Here is a 16,179-nt window from a genome sequence, read left to right on the forward strand (position 1 = left end):
AGAGGATAGAGCCCAGGAATATGCAATCTCAACTTGATAAAGGTGAATCTTCTCAAATTATCAATAAAGGAATTACACATGAAGTTAAGTCAGGCAAAGCCCTGTAAAATTATTTGCTAAATACATGGTTCCTAAGGGATGACTGAAAGACTAATTTTGATTCATGGGCCCTTAATTAATAATATCATATTGTTAATTAGACTTCTTAGATTTTAGAGCTCAAGAAAAATTCACAATAATCCATCAAAGATCTAAGGTTAGATGCTGAATAGTTTCCAGAATTACCAAAGTCTTCCTACATAACATACTTTCTACTTTCAGATCCAGTCTTTCCATATGGAAAAATAATAATTAGTATGCTCATAGAAGAACTGGAATAAATATTAGGCATTGCTACATTACTTCATTTGAGGTTACCTTTCATCTTAGTAAATTCTAATTTTTGAGACATCAAGCAAATACCAGTATAGTGTTTTGGCCAAACTTCAAGGAAAGATTCTAAGCAGTTCAGAAGGCTAAGGTAGAAGGTAGAAAGGAACATTCAAACTAAACTAGAATTTATGATTTTTAAAAAATTCTCACAGATGCATCCAGAAATGTTTGTTCCCTCATTGTCTCCTCTTGTCTTTGAGATTTCAGCTGGAGTCTTTCTTGCTGGAGTCTTTCATTTTCAAGCTCAACTACTTGTACCTTATTTTTCATTCCAGAGAGTTCCTCCTATAAACAGAAACCAAAAAGAATGAGCTTTTTAAACAATGCTTTTATTTACTGATCACTAAAGGATCCAGAATGATATAAAATATAGAAGTTTGTGTTCTGTTAATTTCCTGAAACACTACAATTATACTTAGACAATAAAGGTAACCCAAACATTAGCTAACAGAGAGAATGTTAGGAATGTATAGTTGAAGGCATGTTGATGGCCATATCACAAACCTGTAGTTTCTGATATTTTTTTTTCATCACAAGGATTCAAGGCTTATAGAAAGGCTTTAATTAAAATAGTTATCAAAGAGTTTTTAAAGAATGATATACACTGCTGAAAATAAGGTATGATATTATTAATAATAAAATGTCAATAACTTGTGTGGACTAAAAAGGAGAAAACTTGGAGATAAAGGGATAGAAAGAGGCAATGATTATCTATGAACTGGTAGCCATATAGCAGTGAATTATGAGTAAAGCAGTATGGTGGGTTCCTCTGACCCTGCAAGGTGTAATATAAGGCATTATAAATAAATGACAATAGAATAGCTCTTGAGTGGCACCTGAAAAAAATATGCCAAATTATTAATATATCAATGAGGTAATACTTATCCTAATAATATTCATTACTAATATAATAAAAAACTAGTATATAACATATGCAAATTCCTTCCAATTATTTTATTTAGAAAAAGCAAAGCTGTAATTAAAAAACATTTTTAGAGTTCTAATTTTCATTCTTACATGCAATTAATTTACAAGACATCAATCCCATCTTTAAACATCCTAATCTTATAAGACTATAGCAGAGGGATTCAGCTGAAAGAACTGTATTTAAGAGGAATTTTCTAAGGAAACCTCAAAACCACAAAGGAGACAAAAACCAGGATACTGGAAGAAATCTTAACCTCTGAAATGTATGGCAAAAGCAAACAGTCAAAACAGCCTAACTTCTGGACATATAAATATGAAAATTAACATTAAAGTTCTAGTTAATACAGTTCCTATTACCTAGTACATCATGTCCGACATTCAGTTAAAAATTTTAAGGCGTACTAAGGGACTTAAAACACAGTTTGAAGAGAATGAATAAGCATTCAATCTCAGACATGACAGAGATGCTGAAATTATCAGGACAGACTTTTAAAACAAATAAGATTACTATGCTAAGATCCCCTCCCTCTCTTTCTCCCTTCCTTCCTTCCTTCCTTTCTGATACTGGAGATTAAAACTTGGGAGATACATCCCCAATACTTTTTCTTTTTATTTTGAGATGGGGGTCTCCTTAAGTTGCTGATTGTCTTGCTAAGTTACTGAGGCTGGCCTCAAACATGTGATCCTCCTGCCTCAGCCTCCCAAGTCACTGGGATTACAGGCATGTGCCACTACACCTGGCTGCTAAAATCTTTAATGAGAAAAGTTGACTACATGTAAGAATAGGTGGGTGATGTCAGTGTGGAGATGGAAACTTTAAGAAAGAATTATAAGTAAATATTAGAAGTCAAAAACAATAACAGACATGAAGAATGTCTTTAATTGCCAATTAATAGACTGAACAAGGCCAAGGAAGACAATTACTAACTGGGAAGAGCTGGCAATAGAAAATTCCAAAACAAAATTGAAGAGAGAAAAAGAAAAATTAAAAACAAAACAAAAAAAACCCCACCAAAGACAGAAAAGAATATCCAAAAACTGCAGTACAATTATAAAAAATGTAATATATGTGTAATGGGAATACAAAAAAGAAGAAAGAGAAAATGAATGGAAGAAATATTCGTATCAACAGTGACTGAAATTTTTCCTAAATAATTAATAGGCACTAAATAATAGATCCAGGAAGCTCAGAGAACATCAAGTAGGATAAACACCAAAAATATCTAAACCTAGGAATATTATATTCAAACTGTAGAAAATCAAAGGCAAAGAGAGATCTTAAAAGAAACTAAAGTAAAAATTTAAAACAAATTCAACTACCACCACTAACAATAATAACAATAAGTCTTTACCTATAGAGAAGCAAGAATAAAAATTATATAAGACTTCTTATTTCTTTTCCAAAACTATGTAAACACAAAGAGAGTGCAGAATGAAATTTTTATAGTGTTTAGAGGAAAAAAATAAAAACCTAGATAACTTAGAATTTTGTATTTGACAAAATTAACCTTTGAAAGGGAAGGAAAAAAATAAAGACTTTCGTAGACAACAATTGTGAGGGAGTTTGTTAATAATACACCTGCCTTGCAAGAAACGTTAAAAGACATTCTTCACAAAGAAGAAAAATGATTGAGGTCAGAAACCTATCATCTATATAGAGTAAGAAAGAGTATTAGAGAAGTAATAAATGGAGATAACATAAATATTTTAGTTTTCTCATTAATTTTTCAGATAATAGTTGTTCAACATCAGGATAGCAACAGTGAAAGTGGTAATTATAGTTTATGTATAACTGAAATGAATGATAGCAATGTTTTTAAAGGACAGGAGAGAGAAATAGCAGCTATTTAATGACTTACAATTCCTATGAGGTAGACATGGATTATTTGCAAGTGCATATTGCAAACTCTAAAAAAAAATAAAAAAGAAAAAATGTATAATTGATAGATTTGCAAAGACAGGATTTAAAAAGGCAATCATATTAAATAAGCAATTACAACCAATGAAGACATGAAGAGAGTTGAAAAAAAGAAACAAAGGAGAGCAATTAAGAGAGCAATTGATTGGGTTATTTCTTTTTTTGGTGCTTAGCTTTTTGAGTCCCTTATATACCCTAGAGATTAGTGATGATGTGTGAGGGGTAAAAATTTGCTCCAAGGGTGTAGGCTCTCTATTCACCTCACATATTGTTTCTTTTGCTGAAAAGAAATTTTTTAGTTTGACTCCATCCCATTTATTGATTCTTGGTTTTAATTCTTGGGCTATAGGAGTCTTATTAAGGAAGTTGGGGCCAAATCCCACATGATGAAGATGAGGGCCTACTTTTTCTTCTGTTAGACACAGAGTCTCTTCTGGTTTAATTCCTAGGTCCTTGATCCACTTTGAGTTGAGTTTTGTGCATAGTGAGAGATAGGGATTTAATTTCATTTTGTTGCACATGGATTTCCAGTTTTCCCAGGACCTGAACAGATACTTCTCAGAAGAGGATATACAATCAATCAACAAATATATGAAAAAATGTTCACCATCTCTAGCAATTAGAGAAATGCAATTCAAAACTACTCTAAGATATCATCTCACTTCAGTCAGAATGACAGCTATTATGAAGACAAACAACAATAAGTGTTGTCGAGGATGTGGGGGAAAAGGTACACTCATACATTGCTGGTGAGACTGCAAATTGGTGCAGCCAATATGGAAAACAGTATGGAGATTCCTTGGAAAACTAGGAATGGAACCACCATTTGACCTAGCTATACCTCTCCTCAGTCTATACCCAAAAGGCTTAAAAACAGCATATTACAGGGACATAGCCACATCAATGTATATAGCAGCACAATTCATAATAGCTAAACTGTGGATGCTCTTCAGTAGATGAATGGGTAAAAAATGTGGCATATATACACAATGGAATATTATGCAACAATAAAAGAGAGTAAAATCATGGCATTTGCAGGTAAATGGATGGCATTGGAGAAGAAAGTGCTAAGTGAAGTTAGCCAATCCCCAAAAAGAAATGCTGAATGTTTTCTCTGATATAAGGAGGCTGGCTCATAGTGGGGTAGGGATGGGGAGCATGGGAGGAATAGATGAATTCTTGATAGGACAAGGGGGAGGGAGAGAAAGGGAGGGAGCAAGGGGTTAGCAAGGATGGTGGAATGTGATAGACATCATTACGAAGACAGGAATTGGTGTGAACATACTTTATATACAACCAAAAATATGAAAAATTGTGCTGTATATGTGTAATAAGATTTGTAATTCATTCCACTGTCATTTATTTTTTTTAAAAAAAATCAGTTAAAAAAGGGAGCAGTAACAAGTGTTGGATATTAACCTTACTATATCAATAATTATTTTAAATTTCTAAATATAAAAATTTAAAGACAGACATATCATAAGAGGTTTTAAAAAAGTCCTCAAGTATACCTTCAAGAAGCCCAATGTAAATATAAATAAATGGATTGGTAGAGGGCTAAATATAAATACCCAGCAGAGGTACCTCTGCTGTACCATAGGATAGAACCATAGCAACAGGTTTGTAACTGCCTGTGGAGGTGGGTGTCCATGGGTAAGCATTGGAAATTCACAGCAGAAAAAATGAAACCTGCTGAAATCCAGAGACTGGGGAAAACAACAAAACAAGTAGAATATCCAGGACTTGGTGTCTAGTACCTCAGTCAAGGACAGGGAACTCTTCAAGGAGATTCAGGTGAAAGAGAAAGAGTTATAATCACAGGGTGGTGCAGAAGGGTGCACTCTGCAGACAGATTAAATATACACATGACCTACAGTCTGCACAGCAAGGTAGCTTTAGAGAAGAAATGTACTATATCTTGCAGCAAACTATCAGAATGCTATAGCTAGGAGCCAGAGGGCATAATCACATCTCAGGTCCTTGTGGACAATTGGCCTTGTTGATTGGACAGGCAACAGGCACCTGAGGTAATCTTGGCTTGGGGGAGCATCTCCTGACACAAACCCCATGATAAAAGTTTTATACTTCAGGGAGCATGGGATGTAAAGAGGAGAGGAGTAGAGAGCACTGCCCTCAGGAATCAATGGTTCAGGGAGCCCACTCTCTTGTGACCTAGAGTGACACCAATGGCATGTAGTCATGTAGGGACCAGGTTTGAAGGTGTCATGATTCAGAGTAGTAGACCACTGGGTTCCTGCAAAACCTCCTTCAGCAAAAAACTCAGTGGTCCAATTTCCTCCTCCTTCCCCCAGGAGGCATTAGGGGATACCTCTGGCTTAGGCCTTTTGTGTCCCTCACACTCCTCACTCCAGGATGTGTAGACTTTAAGAGAGGGAGGGAAGGAGGAATGAATAGGTGAAGCACAAGAAATGTTAAACTACTATGTATGGTACTGTATGGTGGATCTGTGTCATTATACATTTCTCAAAACTCATAGAAAATATACTGCTTGAATTTAATGAAAACTGGAAAATTTAATGTAAAATAGAAAATTTTGGTTCATCAGTTGTAACAAATGTACCACACTGAGACAAGATAACTAGGAAAACTGTGGGGTAGAGTTTTGATTGAGAGAAGTATATGGAAACTCTATGTATTTTTTTTCAATTTTTCGGTAAACATAAGCTGATCTTAAAAAAAAAAAGACCCAGAGGTGAATTAAACAACTTCTTTAATTAATTAAACAACTTGTTTCTAAATCTTTAAATGTTATTTTCTTTCTATTCCTTCTTTGTTAAAATGTCTAAAAACCATGCTTTATCTGACTTTCAAGTCTTCTATAATCTTCCATTTTACCAGTTCAGCATTATTTTCATTATTTCTATGAGACACACTCCATGGTAGGAAGATAAAAGAGATGTCTCATGGGACCAACAAACAAACTATACTAATCCTAAATATATAATTGTTACTGTTCTTTACAAAACTTTTTCTCTTCCCTTCTGCTGAGCTAGATGGTTTCCTTTAATGAATGATTCAAGATCCATGTCTCCCATAAAAAATATCCCCAAAGACATGAGCTTTTTGCATCCTTCTTCTCATATTGTAGCTAAAGTTTATGCCATGAAGTAAAGGACAACATATATTCTCTATTATGTTGCTATGCTGCTCATAGGAAATAGTTTTTTGTCTTTTCAACTAGATGGTAAATTTATTATTCTTTATATATTTTAAATTTTATCCATAGTATCTTTAGTGATCAAGAGATTCTTGCTAATGGAATAATTATTATGATATTATTTTGGTTTTACTGATAATCCAAGAGTACCTAAATATTAATGATCATGTACTTCAAAAACAAAGGGAAAACTAAATGTTGAGATCAGGGACTCCTTTGTAAGATCAAGATCATGAAACATATAAAGCCTCCTTAAGTTACATACTGGTCTTACGGGGTATGAAAGTAGACACTTGTAATCCCAGCCATTGGGAGGCTGAGGCAGGAGGACTGCCAAATTCAAGGCCAACCTCAGCAACTTAGTAAGACCTGTCTCAAAACAAAAAAAAAAAGGTCTTGGGATGTAGCTCAGTGGTAAAGCGCCCCTGGGTTCACTCTCTAGTATCAAAAAAAAAAAAAAAAGTAAAATAAATAATAAAAAAGTTACAAACTGGTCTTGCATCAAAATGTTAAAAATATAATACATGATACAAAAAATATCATCAATTTCCATAAAATATCACATAATTCAATCCTTAGCACCAAAATGACAATATCCAAAAACTTATTTTATATATGTAACAGATATTTTTCATATAAAAATCATCACCTGATTCACAAATAATACAAAAATCGAAAAGGGAAAAAACAATGAGAACAAAAAACTAAAACAAAACAAAAACTGAAACACTAACATTACCTTGAAAAAGTAGAAAGGTTCTAATGGAATTAATGACATCACCAAATTGCAAATAGTCAAACAATATAACTTTTCAGAATCACAAACTATGGGGTAATATTCAATTTGTTAATCATTACTCAGTATGAATCACTATTAATCAAGTTCAAGGTAAGAGCCTTAAGAGTGACAATGGAACAGATTTGGTCTACCAGCTTAGAATCCTCAATTATTGTACCAGAGCTTCAATAAGTTGACCATTGTGGGAGAATAATTGGTCTTAGTATTCCAAAATATTTGCCATCTGGTAGGCTAAAGTAAATGGAGTGGAAAGGAGGAATTCTGAAACATGAGAGCATATTGTGAAATCATTAGACATAGTAATGGACTACTGGGAAATTAAGCAATCAGAAATGGCATGTTCAAGAATATCATCCTGAAGACAAGTTCCTGTACTACATTAGTCTTTCAATAATGTAAGAATAGCAATTGGCTATGGACTGCTACAAACATGAAAACTAATGATAGCAAATTCCTATTTAAGACATAATTGACATAAATTTTAATTTGTAAGATTAAATTTCTAAAGGGAACTTACCTTGCAAAACTTGACTTCAGCCTCTAAATGATGAATGTATTGAGATTGGTCATTAATGATAGGAACAAGGTTGTGTACAATAGGCATATTAGTTTCCTCATATTCTGATGATCTCTAAAACAAAAAAAGGTAAATTATGCATGTTTGGATTTTGCAAAAAATCAGCTGATACCTTCTCCAGATTTAATTCAGCACATATTTGATGTAAACAAAGATCAAAGTGTAACTAATAGTATTTATTTCTCTATTCTATAAATTAAATATACAAGACAAGGGGATATGAATATCATTTTTTACAGACAGAAAGTAAAGATTGTTATTAAAAGCAATGGAAAGTATAAAGATACTGGGGTAGGATAATTGTCTTAGAATGACTTGCCTATTTGAACTGAATACAAAATCCTATTCAATAATGCTGTGATATGAGGGACAGCTCTCTCTAAGAAACTGCCATGGAAGAGAACTGCTAGCTGAAACTGTAGATTAGCTCACTGAAGAAAGAGATTCTTTAGATAAATGTTTGAGGTCAAATGTATGTCAATAATGTAAAATTCCATTTCAAAAAAGATACTTCAGCAAAACATTTTTTTTTGTTTTAAATTTTTTATTCTAATACTTAGGCAATTCTAAACTGTGCTTTTTTTCTGGGGGGGGGGGTGGAGAGTATAGAACCTCCAAGACTTGAGCCCTAAAGTAGAGAGAGAGAATTTTTTTTAATATTTATTTTTTAATTTTTGGCGGACACAACATCTTTGTTTGTATGTGGTGCTGAGGATCGAACCTGGGCTGCACGCATGCCAGACAAGTGTGCTACTGCTTGAGCCACATCCCCAGCCCTAAAGTATTTGACTTAGCTTATTTTAAATGACTATTATAAAATAACTTTTTTAAAATAAGAAATATGGGAAAGGAAAAATGAAGTTCAACCAGCTAAACAAGAGGAAAGTTTGAAATGGACAATCTCTATTTCTTAATCATTCTGGTTTTCAGTTCAACAAAAATTATGAACAATCAAATATCAACTTTCAAGGCAGATAGTTAAAAATAGCTTTATGTTTGGGTATATTAAATTTAAAAAACAAAGAAACTTTATGTATGTATGTATATGTATGTATGTACATATATATGTATTGTGATTCTAGGAATTGAACACTGGGCCTCATGAATGCTAAGTCAAAGCTCTGCCATTAAGCTGCATCTTCTGCCTCAAAAGTAGCTTTATTTATTTACTTAATTATTTACTTATTGGCAGTATTTGGAATTGCACCTAGGGATGTTCTACCACTGAGCTACAACCCCAGTCCTTTTTACTATGAGACAGGATCTCACTAAGTAACTCAGATTGGCCTTGAACTTGAGATCCTCCTGTCTCAGTCTCCTGAGTCACTGGAATTGGTGTGTGCCTTCATGCCCAGCTAAAATAACATTAATTAAACGGACTACCTGTGGTGGGTAGAAAGCTAAATAACTAAGACATTACACTTTTACATTTGTCACATATATACGTTCATACAATAATAGCTATTTATTTATTTATTTGTTTTTTTGTTTATTTATTTATTTATTTATATGTGGTACTGAGGATTGAACCCAGGGCTTCGTCTGTACTAGGCGAGTGCTCTACCACTGAGCCACAACCCCAGACCTATAATCATTTTATATTAATAGAAACAGGTTCAGAATGTAGGCAAATATGAATTAAGTACAGTTAGTCCTCCATGTCTGTGAGTTCCACATCCATGGAGGATTCAAACAATTGCATATCAAAAATATTTGAAAAACATACTTAATCTGTACTAATGATGTGCAGAGCTTTTTTCTAGTCATTTTTTCCTAATAATATAGCATAAAAACTATTTACATAGTAGCATCACATTGTTTTAGGTATTTACATAGCATCACATTGTTTGAGGTAATCCATTGGTGATTTAGAGTATATGGGCAAATGTAATATGTTATATGAAAATACTATGCTATTTTATGTAAGGATTGGAATATTCATGCATTTTGATATCGAAAGAGGGGTCCTGGATCTAATCCCCATGGATATTGAGAGACATCTGTGTCGGTTCCTATGAATACATAGGAAAAAGTCAATGTAAAGAATCTTTTAGGAGTCCTGGAAAGATGGTGGTGGGAAGTGAGTAAGCCGCTCCGTGCTCCGCGCCGCTGCGCCCGCACAGCGTATGTCACCACGTCTTAAAAGAAGAAGTAAAGATCATTAAAGGAGATCTGTGGATAAAGACACAGCACCGTGTCAAGAAAGGGGCCTAGGTGGAGTGAATCTGCCACAACTCCAGCCAAGGTGGAGAGAGTCCATCACAACTTCAGCACGAGCAGTAAGGCTGCAGCCCCTGAGCTGCCTGGCTCCCTCGGCCCCTTCTCCCTCTCCTCTCCACCTTTTCGCTTTGCTTATCCCCCACCATCTCTCCTCCCACGCTCACTCTCTAAATCTAGATCTCAATTTCTTTCCCCCACCCCGCCGGCTCTCTTGCATGCCCAGTACCCGGCCCGCGCGGGCCCCGAGGCGCTGCCTCCCCTCCCCCAGCCCGCACCCCCTCCCCGGGGGTCCTGAAGGCCACAACTGGGCCACCACCAGGGCTTCCCGTGGAGCAGCTTAAAGCAGACTCTTCACCACGCAAGTGAGCTGCTGAGTAAAATGGAACAGCTGATGAGTGACAATTTAAAATCTAAGTGATCCAACATGGCGGCGGACGCGAAGAGATCAAGTCTCTAACCCCTTCAGCTGCGTGGGCATAGGGAGAAGTAAACTATGAAAATACTGTTCGATCAGGACCACTAGGCACTGTTGAGCTGAAGGAGATCCCGGGCGAATAGTCTGCCCTTCTCAGAACACACCGAGCCCAGATTGGCTGCATTCGAGTTCTGATTCGCCTGGTGCTCGTGACTCAGCACTAATGATCCCGCTGAAATAACTAGTCGGCCCACCTGAACTCACAGAGGTAAAAGCCAACTGAGCACGATAGCCAGACCCAGGGAATCAGGAGTGACGTGGGACTAGCGACGCAGAACTCCCGGTTATCGCTCCCACCAGTGCTGACAACAGAGGTCCCTTGCACCAGCTACCAGGAGAGTTGCTACCTGAGGGCAAAAAAATTCGCTGGGGGTCCTCAGCCCCAAGCCCATAAACTTAGGGTCTGAGGGAAGCAAACAGAAAGGGTGTGCCCAGGCTTCCATGATAACAGGGCTCCCAGGAGCAGCAGACCCGACATGTAGCCAGTATTGTGGTGAGTGTCACAGGTGAGCGCGGCCTGGCTTGAGGAACCACAAGAGAAGGCCCTAGAAACCCGCACAGTCTGGGAAGAAGAGCTGAGGCACAGTGATTGGTTCCCACCTATCAAGAAGAGAAGCCTGGCCCAGTGGGCATAGCTCCACCTACTGGAAGAGAAGTTAATCAAGCTCTATGACTGCATTTATTATTATTATTATTTTTTCAATGATTATTATTAGTATTTTTTTATTTTTCACTTTTTGTTGTTGATGTTGTTCTTTAACTTTCTTATTAATGGTTTCAATTTTTTAATTCTTTTTATTCTATTATTATTACTATTATTTTTTAAACTTTAATTTCCATTTTTTTTATTATCATTATAAATTTCTTTTTGGTTTTAAATTTTTATTTTTTCATTTTTTCTTTCTTTCTTTTCACTTTTTTTCTTTTATCTTTTCATTTCTTTTCAATTTTCTTATTCCCCCTTTCTTGAATTCTACCTGCCTACACTCATTCTCTTTAGTGACTTCTTCCCTTCCCTTCTAATATCTCTCCTCCCAAGCATCAAATAAATTTATAAGAGTAAACAGTAACTCAGCAGTCAAACAGAACAAGAAGTAACATGAGCATAAAAAAGCAAGGAAGAAAAGGAGTAAAAATAATGAAGGACAGCCTAAATATTCAGGAGGACCTAGAGTCATCAGAAAAATGGCCATATAAAGAACTCAAGGAACACCTTAGACAGATGGAAAGGAACCTTAAAGATCACATTGAAAATGAATTACATAAACAGATAAAAGAAGAAATTAAGCATCTTTATCAGGAGATAGAGATTATTAAAAAAATCAAACAATAATTCTAGAAATGAAGGAAACGATAAACCAAATTAAAAACTGAATCAAGAGTATCACTAACGGAGTGGAGCAAGTAGAAGCCAGAACGTCAGATAATGAAGACAAAATATATCATCTTGAAAAGAGTCTAGCCAACTCAGATGGGCTGGTAAAAAATCACAAGAAAAACATCCAAGAGATTTGGGATAACATAAAAAAACCAAACCTACGAGTCATCGGGATAGAAGAAGGCACAGAGATTCATACCAAGGGAATGAGTAACCTGCTGAATGAAATAATTACAGAAAACTTTCCAGAAATAAAAAAGGAAACAGATATACAAATTGTAGATGCATACAGGACACCGAGCACACAAAATCACAGTAAACCAATGCCAAGACACATTGTTATGAAGATATCCAATATACAGAACAAAGATAAAATATTAAAAACTACAAGAGAAAAGAGGCAGATTACATTTAGGGGTAAACCAATAAGGTTAACAACGGATTTTTCATCAGAGACGCTAAAAGCAAGAAGATCCTGGAACAACGTATTTCAAACACTGAAGGACAATGGATGCCAACCAAGAATTCTGTATTCAGCAAAATTAAGCTTCAGGTACGACAATGAAATAAAAATCTTTCATGATAAACAAAAGCTAAAAGAATTTGTAGCCAGAAAACCAGCATTGCAAAGCGTCTTGAGCAAAACACTACACGAGGAAGAAATAAAAAATAATAACCAAAACCATCAGTGGGAAGTGCCTTGGTAAAGACTGAAGATGGGGGGAAAGCTAATCATGGAGAAACAAACTAAATTAGGAAAAAAAAAGAGATAAATTATCAATCATGGCAGGAAGTACAAACCATATATCAATAGTAACTCTAAACGTTAATGGCTTAAACTCTCCAATAAAGCAACATAGGCTAGTAACATGGATTAAAAAAACAAATCCAACAATATGCTGCCTCCAGGAGACACATCTGATTGGAAAAGACATACACAAGCGCAAGGTAAAAGGTTGGGAAAAAATATACCACGCACACAGTCCTTGTAAGCAAGCAGGGGTGGCCATTCTCATATCGAATAAAATCGACTTCAAGACAAAATTAATCAAAAGGGATAAGGAAGGACATTATATACTGTTAAAAGGAACCATTCACCAACAAGACATAACAATTATCAATATTTATGCACCAAATAATGGCGCTGTGACATTCATAAAACAAACTCTCCTCAAGTTCAAGAATCAAATAGATCACAACATAATAATCATGGGTGACTTCAACACACCTCTCTCACCATTGGACAGATCCGCCAAACAAAAGTTGAATAAAGAAACTATTGACCTCAATATCACAATCAATAACCTAGACTTAACTGACATATATAGAATATATCAACCATCATCAAGTGGATATACTTTTTTCTCAGCAGCACATGGATCCTTCTCAAAAATAGACCATATATTATTTACCCTCAGTAAATAGACCATATATTATTTACCCTCAGTAAATATAAAGGGGTGGAGATAATACCATGCATTTTATCAGATCATAATGGAATGAAACTGGAAATCAATGATAAAAGAAGGAAGGAAAAATCCTACATCACATGGACAATGAACAATACGTTACTGAATGATCAATGGCTTACAGAATACATAAAGGAGGAAATCAAGAAATTCTTAGAGATAAATGAAAATACAGACACAACATATCGGAATCTATGGGACACAATGAAAGCAGTTTTAAGAGGGAAATTCATCACCTGGAGGTCATTCCTCAAAAAAAGGGAAAAAAAACAACAAATAAATGAGCTCACACTTCATCTCAAAGCCCTAGAAAAGGAAGAGCAAAACACAGCAAATGCAGCAGAAGGCAAGAAATAATTAAAATCAGAGCAGAAATCAACGAAATTGAAACAAAAGAAACTATTGAAAAAATTAACAAAACAAAAAGTTGGTTCTTTGAAAAAATAAATAAGATCGTCAGACCCTTAGCCATGCTAACAAAGAGAAGAAGAGAGAGAACTCAAATTACTAACATACAAGTTGAAAAAGGCAATATCACAACAGATGCTACAGAAATACAGAAGACAATTAGAAATTATTTTGAAAACCTATATTCCAATAAAATAGAAGATAGTGAAGACATTGATAAATTTCTTAGGTCATATGATTTGCCCAGACTGAGTCAGGAGGATACACACAATTTAAACAGACCAATATCAATGGATGAAATAGAATAAGCAATCAAAAGACTACCAACCAAGAAAATTCCAGGACTGGATGGGTACACAGCGGAGTTTTACAAAACCTTTAAAGAAGAACTAATACCAATTCTTTTCAAGTTATTTCAGGAAATAGAAAAAGAGGGAGCTCTACCAAATTCATTCTATGAGGCCAACATCACCCTGATTCCGAAACCAGACAAAGACACCTCAAAGAAAGAAAACCACAGACCAATATCTCTGATGAACCTAGATGCAAAAATCCTCAATAAAATTCTGGCAAATCGGATACAAAGGCACATCAAAAAAATTGTACACCATGATCAAGTAGGATTCATCCCTGGGATGCAAGGATGGTTCAATATACGGAAATCAATAAATGTTATTCACCACATCAATAGACTTAAAGATAAGAACCATATGATCATCTCGATAGAAGCAGAAAAAGCATTTGACAAAGTACAGCATCCCTTTATGTTCAAAACATTAGAAAAACTAGGGATAACAGGAACTTACATTGACATTGTAAAAGCTATCTATGCTAAGCCTCAGGCTAGCATCATTCTGAATGGAGAAAAATTGAAAGCATTCCCTCTAAAATCTGGAACAAGATAGGGATGCCCCCTATCACCACTTCTATTCAATATAGTTCTTGAAACACTGGCCAGAGCAATTAGACAGACGAAAGAAATTAAAGGCATAAAAATAGGAAAAGAAGAACTTCAATTATCACTATTTGCGGGTGACATGATTCTATACCTAGAAGACCCAAAAGAGTCTACAAAAAAACTACTAGAACTAATAAATGAATTCAGCAAAGTGGCAGGATATAAAATCAACACACATAAATCAAAGGCATTTCTGTATATCAGCGACAAAACTTCTGAAATGGAAATGAGGAAAAACAATCCATTCACAATATCCTAAAAAAAATAAAATACTTGGGAATCAACCTAACAAAAGAGGTGAAAGACCTATACAATGAAAACTACAGAACCCTAAAGAGAGAAATAGAAGAGGATCTTAGAAGATGGAAAAATATACCTTGTTCATGGATAGGCAGAACTAACATTATCAAAATGGTGATATTACCAAAAGTTCTCTATAGGTTTAATGCAATGCCAATCAAAATCCCAATGGCATTTCTTGTAGAAATAGATAAAGCAATCATGAAATTCATATGGAAAAATAAAAGACCCAGAATAGCAAAAACAAATCTAAGCAGGAAGTGTGAATCAGATGGTATAGCGATACCAGATTTCAAACTATATTACAGAGCAATAGTAATAAAAAAAGCATGGTACTGGTACCAAAACAGGCAGGTGGACCAATGGTACAGAATAGAGGACACAGAGACTGATCCACAAAGCTACAACTATCTTATATTTGATAAAGGAGCTAAGAACATGCAATGGAGGAAGGATAGCATCCTCAACAAATGGTGTTGGGAAAACTGGAAATCCATATGCAACAAAATGAAACTGAATCCCCTCCTCTCATCATGCACAAAAGTCAACTCAAAGTGGATCAAGGAGCTAGACATCAAATCAGAGAATCTGAATCTGATAGAAGAAAACGTTGGCTCCGATCTACATATTGTGGGGGTCGCGCTCCAAATTCCTTAATAGGACACCCATAGCACAAGAGTTAATAACAAGAATCAACAAATGGGACTTTATTAAACTGAAAAGTTTTTTCTCAGCAAGAGAAACAATAAGAGAGGTAAATAGGGAGCCAACATTCTGGGAACAAATTTTTACTCCTCACACTTCAGATAGAGCCCTAATATCCAGAGTATACAAAGAACTCAAAAAATTAGACAATAAGAAAACAAATAACCCAATCAACAAATGGGCCAAGGACATGAACAAACACTTCACAGAGGAGGACATACAATCAATCAATAAGTACATGAAAAAATGCTCACCATCTCTAGCAGTCAAAGAAATGCAAATCAAAACCACCCTAAGATACCACCTCACCCCAGTAAGATTGGCAGCCATGATGAAGTCAAACAACAATGAGTGCTGGCGAGGATGTGGGGAAAAGGGTACTCTTGTACACTGCTGGTGGGACTGCAAATGCGTGCAGCCAATTTGGAAAGCAGT

At 35.4% G+C, this 16,179-nt stretch overlaps 1 protein-coding gene across 18 annotated transcripts in view; it reads right to left on the reverse strand.

The window, feature by feature from the left end:
- Positions 1 to 16,179, reverse strand: part of Sdccag8 (SHH signaling and ciliogenesis regulator SDCCAG8) — a 232,880-nt gene that overhangs the window by 201,751 nt on the left and 14,950 nt on the right. For all 18 annotated transcript variants that reach the window (XM_040277165.2, XM_021727202.3, XM_078022972.1 and 15 more), the window contains 2 exons: positions 7,772 to 7,885; positions 583 to 717 (listed from right to left, as the gene is read on the reverse strand). In XM_040277165.2, the coding sequence (XP_040133099.1) occupies positions 583 to 717; positions 7,772 to 7,885 (249 nt within the window). The remainder of the gene's footprint in view (positions 1 to 582; positions 718 to 7,771; positions 7,886 to 16,179) is intronic.

Source organism: Ictidomys tridecemlineatus, chromosome 10 (assembly GCF_052094955.1).
Source record: "Ictidomys tridecemlineatus isolate mIctTri1 chromosome 10, mIctTri1.hap1, whole genome shotgun sequence".
Taxonomy (NCBI): domain Eukaryota; kingdom Metazoa; phylum Chordata; class Mammalia; order Rodentia; family Sciuridae; genus Ictidomys; species Ictidomys tridecemlineatus.